General features: G+C 43.5%; 1 protein-coding gene across 1 annotated transcript; it reads left to right on the top strand.

Annotated features, from left to right (window-relative positions):
* Nucleotides 1-2,103: 2,103 nt before the first annotated feature.
* On the top strand, nucleotides 2,104-8,257 carry LOC142419729 (olfactory receptor 4S2-like). Its single transcript, XM_075522989.1, has 2 exons — nucleotides 2,104-2,797; nucleotides 8,016-8,257. Exons 1-2 carry the CDS (start codon nucleotides 2,104-2,106, stop codon nucleotides 8,255-8,257), a joined length of 936 nt encoding a protein of 311 aa, XP_075379104.1.
* The last annotated feature ends 387 nt before the right edge of the window (nucleotides 8,258-8,644 follow it).

Raw genomic sequence — 8,644 nt, 5'->3', positions numbered from 1 at the left:
TATGAATGCATCATTCAGTGCACACAGGCACATAATCCAGACGGCCCATCAAATCAGTTCTTACATAGGCAGGAAATGTCAAGATACACTTGTGATACAGAAGAGCAAGAGATTAAATTAGATGAGATGATACAATAAAAGGCACCTCCTAAGCAAGTTTTGGAAGCTTTCCAGAAGCCATTCTACATTCTTTAAAGAATCTAACACATTCCTACCAAGGAAGGCAGACACTGAAGAGATAGAATCATACAGCCATTTCCCGAAAATCTAGATCTCTAACTACAGAAGAGGTAAGTCTTCCAGCTTGTCTGGCTTCTTTCTTTTCTTTTTTATATTTCCTTTCTTCTTTTCTTTCTTTCCTTTTCTCTTTCTTTTCCTTTCTTCTTTAACAGTTGTAAAAATACAAAAAGACAGTTTCACTAAAGTTATCATTAGTCTGTGGTTACCTTTGGCTGGAACCATGTATAGACCTAATTCTACAGCCCCAGATCAGATTACTTTGGGTTTTGTTTTTTTTTTTTTTTTTTTGCCATTAACCACCTGAGATTTTAAAGAAGAATGCATGCGATAAGGAGATTATATAAGACGAGGATGCAATTTCTCACTCTTTTTGAGATGTTACCGGTCCACATTTTATTTGTTTTATTTTACAACTAATTGCATTATATCATACAACTCTAGCCTGTCCCTGAAAAGATAATTTAAGATGTAAGACATAAAGTGTGGGAATTCTCCACTGAATTAGTTATTCTAGTCATCTCCTTTGAGTCACAGAAAGGAGCAGGTACCTCCAGCATGTAATTCATCACATCTTTAAGTAGATACCATAGACTGATCATGAATTACTCTGCAAAGGCAGAAAAAGAGTGCATGTGACTAGCTCAGGTGTAGATGTCTACGTGACAAAAGTCAATGAGATGAGATCAGGCAGATTAATATTTTGTAAAATGTAATCTGGTGGTGCTGGCAGGGACCTTATCAAGAGGGATACACAGTAAACCTGTGTTATGAACCGGCTGTATCTTTATAAACCTTTCTAAAATATATAGCTTGTTTTTAGCTTATGAATTTCCTATCATCAAACTAAGAATATAGTTTTACTTGATCATTTATCTCTTGGTCACTCCTTTCCGAACAACTGGTTGCCTAACAGCTGCCCTAACTGGCCCCTAGCCACCGGGACTGGTGTAGTTTGCTTCCAGTTCTGCTCTGGCCTGGAGGGAGCCTAGCTATTTCTTTTCCACTGGGTACTGCACCATGATAAAGGTGTGCTTGCTTCATACTTTTATGTTCTTCTGCAGAAATCTATGTCATTGCTAAATGAAAAGAGGGATGGAGAGGATCACAGCTTGGTATGACCAGGTAAAATTTGATACCATGTTGGTTTTATTGATCCTTTTTTGGGGAGATATATCAGTAAAGGAACCATCCATGTACATTTTACTCTTATTCTTGAATACCTTTTACCTACTGCAAGCACAGGAAAAGTCCCTAAATTTCTCCACTTCCTCTCTAGGCTTTAAATTATGATTTTGAGTGTAATCTTGTGTTTTCTCCATTCCTGTGTTTCCTGTGTATGTTTGATCAATTTTTGCCTGCCCAAGAGTTTCTGATTATGCTGTAATTTTAAATAGTTGCTAGATAATTTGCATTAACTGTTTCATTCTACAGGTCTGCTCAGAGATCACCAGCACAAACAGGGAGAACTGATTGTGATTTCATTGGGCTGGACTTGTAACAGTGAATTTTAACACCAGTTGACTGGGAATTTTTTCATACTAGAATGAAGAGTTGATAATTGTATTCTAAGGGCACCTATTTTTGGTTAAAATCTGAGGAGAGTTTAATCTAGTTGTTCCCGGACTTCTTTGACCAAAGGGACTCTGGGTGCATAATAACAAGCTAGAAATGTTAAGGACTATAAATCTCTTTAAAGATGAAGATAATTTATTCACTTCATAAGATTAATATTAATCCTATAGTCTGTATGCACTTCTGATACAGAATTTATTATTAATAATGAAAAAAGCCTAATGGATCATATGTCTTTATTTTTCCATGTGTATAGGCTGTATATTGCATATTGCCACCCAACTGATTAACATGGAGAATGCAAGCAGCGTGAAGGAATTCATTCTTGTGGGCCTCTCAGAGAATCAAGGAGTGCAGAAAATATGTTTTGTGATGTTTCTGTTCTTCTGTATGATTATTGTAGCAGGAAATCTGCTAATTGTTATCACTGTAATTAGCAGTCAACATCTGAATTCCCCCATGTATTTTTTCCTTTCCTACCTGTCCTTTGTAGATATCTGTTACTCTTCCATCACAGCTCCCAAAATGATTGCAGACTTCTTTGTTGAAAATAAAACCATCTCCTTTGTGGGTTGCATAGCACAGTTGTTTGGAGTACATTTCCTTGGCCTTAGCAAGATCTTCATCCTCACAGTGATGGCCTATGATTGCTACAGAGCCATCTGCAGACCTCTCCACTACAGCACCCTCATGACCAGGCATGTGTGTGGCCAGATGGTGATGGGCTCATGGGTGGGAGGTTTCATGCATTCCATGGTGCAGACTCTCCTCACCTCTTGTCTCCTGTTCTGTGGCCCCAACAAAATTGACCACTACTTTGGTGATGTCCCCCCCCTACTACAACTTGCCTGTACCAACACCTATGCCTTGGGCATCATTGTTGTTGCCAACAGCAGAATGACACCTCTGAGCTGTTTCTTCATCCTAGTCATGTCCTACATTGTCATCCTGGTTTCCTTGAAAAGTCAAATGTCCAAAGAGCAGCCCCGTGATGTGCACCCTCTATATCCTCTCTCTTGAGCAGAGGAACACTGACTCCTGATAGCTGAGATACAGGTCCATACAGGTAGAAACCAGGACTTATCCTCTTCGAGTTGCTGGACCTTCCGGGACAGTTTCTCCACAGCTGAGACAAGGGAGGAAGAGATACTTTCTTCGTAATCCTGGAGTTGGCTAGCCACTTCATCCACTGTTGAATCCTCTCTATTATTCCAGGTCAGTATTGCCAATGAGTTGGCACACGACGATCATGCGTTCCGCACCAAATTCCGCCACGTGGGTTGCGTGCACTTGACTTCATTTGGATCTTTGGGTAACTGCTCGTCGTCCAGATCACCACAAATCACCTCCAGCACAGCTAATTCCCTCAGCTACTGGGTACCTCTCTCCATGGTGGTCCATTTGCCAGGGTGATATATACAATATCTTCCTTGAAGGGATATCTTTCCTTCATAGCTGACAGGAGTCGCCTCCAGAGGCTGAGGGCTTGTGCCCCTTTTCCAATTGCTTTGTCAATGCCTCTTCCCTAGAAAGGGATCCCAGATGTTTTGGCTGCTAATTTCAGGCTACTAGCCCCATTATCCCAGCATCAGAGCAGCCAGGTGACAACGTGCTCGCCTGGACTATGACTGAAATTTTTTTGCATACCTTGCAGTTCACTCAGGGATAGGGATTGGGTGGTTTCCGTCTCGTTTACGAGTTCTTCCTCTTCCTCTCCTTGTAATGGCCCTGCTCTTTCATCTTCCCTTTCTAAACGAGCTGACTTTCACTTCCAGGATTTCTTCTTGTGTATAGGGGCGACTGATACTGACATGGGTTGGTTCCCTGGTTCAACTGCAGTGCCTATTGCATGGGGGGCTGGAGTAGCCACAGTGCCTGTTGCAGGGGGGCCAGAGTAGCCGTGGTACCTGTTGTTTTGTCACCACATCCTTGAGGTTTCTGAATAGTGTTGAACAGGGCTTGGTAGGCATGGGCCAGGCCCCAGCACATTGCAGTGATTTGTATCTCCTTAGAATTGCCAGGCTGACAACATACTTTTTCCAAATATTCTACTAAGTTTTCAGGATTCTGCACTTGTTCAGGGGTGAAGTTCCAAAACACTGGAGGTGTCCACCGTCCTAGGCATTTGCCCATGCTATCCCACACACCCTGCCACTCATAACTATCCAGCCTTGGGGCAGATCTCTGGATGATATTCTTAAATTGCTTACTAACCTTAGACAAAACTGAAGCAATATTCCCAAGCAATACTAATAGATGTATCGTAACTACCCAAGGATGTTCAAGATACTGAAAAGTTGTTGTAATGAAGGAGGAAACATTGTCGAAGAAGGTAGTGAATGTGCCATTCTGTATCTCCTCCATAAAAAACCTCTCAGAGGAAGAAGTATAATTGCTAATTGTCTCCATAAGGTGGTACCCAACGTACAGTAATGGTTTCAGTATGAAACTTAGATACCAAAGCAAACCCAAGGTCACTGTTTTAATAACAAATCTCCCAGGTAAAACATCACTAATCACCGCAGAGCACAGCAAACTGCAAAACCCAACACCGATCTTTAACATGTACAGCAAAAAAATGAGCATGGTGCAGATCAGGTAAACCAATATCGACAACAGATGAATCAATACTGTGGCCCGCAACTATTAACAGATATAAATTCCTTAACACTCTCTGGTTAATCTGTTATTATGTCAAACCCTTCGAGCCCCACGTTGGGCACCAAAAAGGACTGTTGTGGTTTAGCCCTAGTCAGCAATTAAGTACCACACAGCCGCTCGCTCACTCTCCCCACGGTGGGATGGGGGAGAGAATCGGAAGAGCAAAAGTAAGAAAACTCATGGGCTGAGATAAGAACAGTTTAATAATTGGAACACACACACACACAAATTGTAATGAGAAGGAAAACAAGAAGAGAGCGAGAGAGGAACAAAACTGACGAAAAAACAAGTGACACGACCGCTCACCACCCACTGACCAATGCCCAGCCAGTCCCTGAGCAGCGACTGCTGCTCCCCGGCCAACTCCCTGCCAGTTGATACTGAGCATGACCGTCATACTGAGCATGACGTCGTATGGTATGGAATAGCCCTTTGGCCAGTTTGGATCAACTATCTTGGCTGTGCCCCCTCCCAGCTTCTTGTGTTTAATTTCCAGCTGTTTAATTTCCTCCATCTCCAAGGCAGCTATACCAAAAGCCCACCGGTACCCTTTTGGGTCCTTGAAATACCCTCTCCTGAGGTAGTCTATGCCAAGGATGCACGGAGCCTCTGGGCCAGTTGCCATGGGGTACTTTTGCCACTCATTCCCAGTTAGGCTCACTTTGGCCTCCAATGCAGTTAGCTTTTGGGATCCCCCTGTCACTCCAGAAATACAGATGGGTTCTGCCCCTTTATAGCTTGATGGCATTTAGGGTACACTTTACACCAGTTTCTACTAGAGCCTTATACTCCAGTGGGTCTGATGTGCCAGGCCATCGAATCCACACAGTCCCATAAACCTGGTTGTCGTTTTCCTCCACCTGGCTGGAGGCAGGGCTCCTCTAGTCCTGGTCATAGTATTTGTTACCCACTTCTTGTACATATGGGTCAGGAGTTCCTTCATTAAACTCAGGAGTAAGATCAGCCCTTTCACTCTGTCTGGGGAACTGTCCACTAGAAACTGGAGCAGCAGTGTTCCTGGAAGAACCTCCTTGTGTGATTGTTTTTCCTTGCAACTTACGTACCCGTGCCTCTAGGGTCGGGGTAGGTTTTCCATCCCACTTCCTCATGTCCTCTCTATAGTCATGCAAGTAAAAACATAGGGTGCCCTATGGTAGGTATCCTCTATATCCTCTTTCTTGAGCAGAGGAAAGCTGGCTTCTAATCACTGAGATACTGGTCCATACAGGGGGAAAGTAGGACCTATTCTCTTCAAGTTGCTGGACCTTCCGGGACAGTTTCTCCACAGCTGAGACAATGGAGAAAGATAATTTCTTTGTATTCCTGGATTTGGCTAGCTGCTTCATCTACCATTGGACTCTCTCTGTCTTTCCAGGTCAGTATTGCCATTGAGTTGGCATACAATGTTGGTGCACTCCGTACCAACTTCCGCCACATGGGTTGTATGCACCTGACTTCATCTGGATCTTCATCTGGACCAGGTCACCATAAATCACCTCCAGCATGGCTAATTCCCTCAGGTACTGGATATCTCTCTCCATGGCAGTCCTAGGCAATATATAACATCTTCCTTGAAGGGATATCTTTCCTTCACACCTGACAGGAGTCACCTCCAGAGGCTGAGGACTGGTGCCACTTTTCCAATCGCTTTGTCAATGCCCCCTTCCCTAGAAAGGGATCCCAACTGTTTGGCTTCCTTACCCTCTAATTCCAGGCTACTGGCCCCACTATCCCAGCATCAGAGCAGCCAGGTGACAATATGCTTGCCTGGACGATGGCTGAAATCTTTTCACATACCTTGCAGCTCACTCAGGGATAGGGATCAGGTGGTTTCCGTCTCATCCACGACTTTTTCCTCTTCCTCGGCCTCTCTTTGTGATGGCCCTGCTTTTTCATCCTCCCTTTCTAAACGAGCTGATTTTTGCCTCCAAGATTTCTTCTTGTGCATAGAGGCAACTGCTACCCGCACAGGTTGGTTCCCTGGTTCAACCACAGTATTTGTCGCCAGGGCTGATGTAGAGGCAATGCCTGTCGCAGGTGGGGCTAAAGTAGCCATGGTGCCTGTCGCAGGGGGTGCTGGAGTAGCTGCAGTGCCTGTCACTTTGTCGTCAGATACAGAGACCTTCTCTTCCCCTTGAGGGTACTGAATAGCATTGAGGAGGGCTCGGCAGGCATGGGCCAGGCCCCAGCACATTGCAGTGATTTGTGTCTCCCTAGAATTGCCAGGGTGATAGCATCCTTTTTCCAAATATGCTACTAATTTTTCAGGATTCTGCACTTGTTCAGGGGTGAAGTTCCAAAACATTGGAGGTGCCCACCATCCTAGGCATTTGCTCATGCTATACCACATGCCCTGCCACTCATAACTATCCAGCCTCGGGGCAGATTTCTGGATGATGTTATTAAATTGCTTATTAACCTTAGACAAAACCAAAACAATATTCCCAAGAAATACCAACAGGAGGATCTTAACTACCCAAGGATGTTCAGGATACTGAAAAGTTATTGTAATGAAGAATGAAACGTCATAGAAGAAGGTAGCAAATGTGCCATTTTGTATTTCCTCCATAAAAAACCTCTCAGAGGAAGAAGTATAATTGCTAATTGTCTCCACGAGGTGGTACCCGAAGTGCAGTAGTGACTTCAGTACAAAACTTAGATACCAAATTAAGCTCAAGGCCACTGTTTTAGTAACACATCTCCCAGGCAAAACATCACTAATCACTGCAGAGCACAGCAAACTGCAAAAACCAACACTGATCTTTAACATGTACAGCAAAAAAATGAGCATGGTGCAGATGAGATAAACCAATATCGAGAACAGATGAATCAATATCGTGACCCACAACTATTAACAGATCTAAATTCCTCAATACGCTCTGGTTAATCTGTTGTTATCTCAAACCCTTTGTGCCACACTTTGGGCACCAAAAAGGACTGTTGTGTTTTAGCTTCAGTTGGCAACTAAGCACCACACAGCCGCTCGCTCATCCTTCCCCTCACGGTAGGATGGGGGAGAGAATCAGAAGAGCAAAAGTAAGAAAACTCATGGGTTGAGATAAGAACAGTTGAATAATTGGGGAAAAAATACATATTATTATAATAACAATTTTTAATGAAGAGGAAAATAACGAGAGAGAGAGAGAGAGGAACAAAACCCAGGGGAAAAAACAAACAAACAAACAAACAAACAAGCGATGCAACCGCTCACCACCTGCCAACCAATGCCCAGCCAATCCCTGAGCAGCAATCGCTCACCCCTTGCCAACTCCCCCCAGTTTACATACTGAGCATGACATCATATGGTATGGAATAGCCCTTTGGCCAGTTTGGATCAACTATCTTGGCTGTGCCCCCTCCCAGCTTCTTGTGCACCTGGCAGAGCATGGGAAGCTGAAAAGTCCTTGACTAGTGTAAACATTACTTAGCAACATCTAAAACATCAGCATGTTATCAATATTTTTCTCATACTAAAATCCAAACCACAGCACTATATACCAGCTACTAGGAAGAAAATTAACTCTATCCCAGCCAAAACCAGGACAAAGCCCTCTCCACCTTTGGGTCCCACATCACTATGGTGATTCTGTTCTTCAGGCTGTGCACATTCACCTACATATGCCCATCCAGTGATCTGTCAGAGGACAAGAGTGTGGCAGTGTTTTACACTGTCATCACACCCATGCTGAACCCACTTATCTGTACACTGAGAAATAAGGAGGTGAAGAGTGCCATGAAAAAATTGTGGAGTGGAAAAATGAGAAGTGAGAAGGGAGAGGTGTAGAACTGCAGTAACTTCTCCAAAGGATCAGAGAAGATATGTATCTCTCACTACAGGTCCTTTTGTGAAAAGCTTGCTTTTGGCTCCTCTTGTAACTAGGAACATCCCTTTCTGTTTTCTTTTTGACTAGCACAGGCCAAGGCCCAGGGCTCCTGAGCACTACTGAAACACTAGGAAATAAATAAATACTATCAAAAATATTTAAAATGTTGTCCAGATAGAGCATCCCATTAGTTAGCATTCTCCCAGATATAAACTTGTAGACAGACAAATTCCATCTGCTCTGTAATCCATTTAGCTGTGAAAGAGAGGACTATGGTTACCTGCTGCTGGAAGCAATCATACTAAGGAGGCCCCTTTCTGCTTGCAATAAATGCGTCTTTATGAGAA

Source organism: Mycteria americana, chromosome 22 (assembly GCF_035582795.1).
Source record: "Mycteria americana isolate JAX WOST 10 ecotype Jacksonville Zoo and Gardens chromosome 22, USCA_MyAme_1.0, whole genome shotgun sequence".
In the NCBI taxonomy this organism is placed as follows: domain Eukaryota; kingdom Metazoa; phylum Chordata; class Aves; order Ciconiiformes; family Ciconiidae; genus Mycteria; species Mycteria americana.
This window is presented reverse-complemented; position numbering and strand designations above follow the sequence as displayed.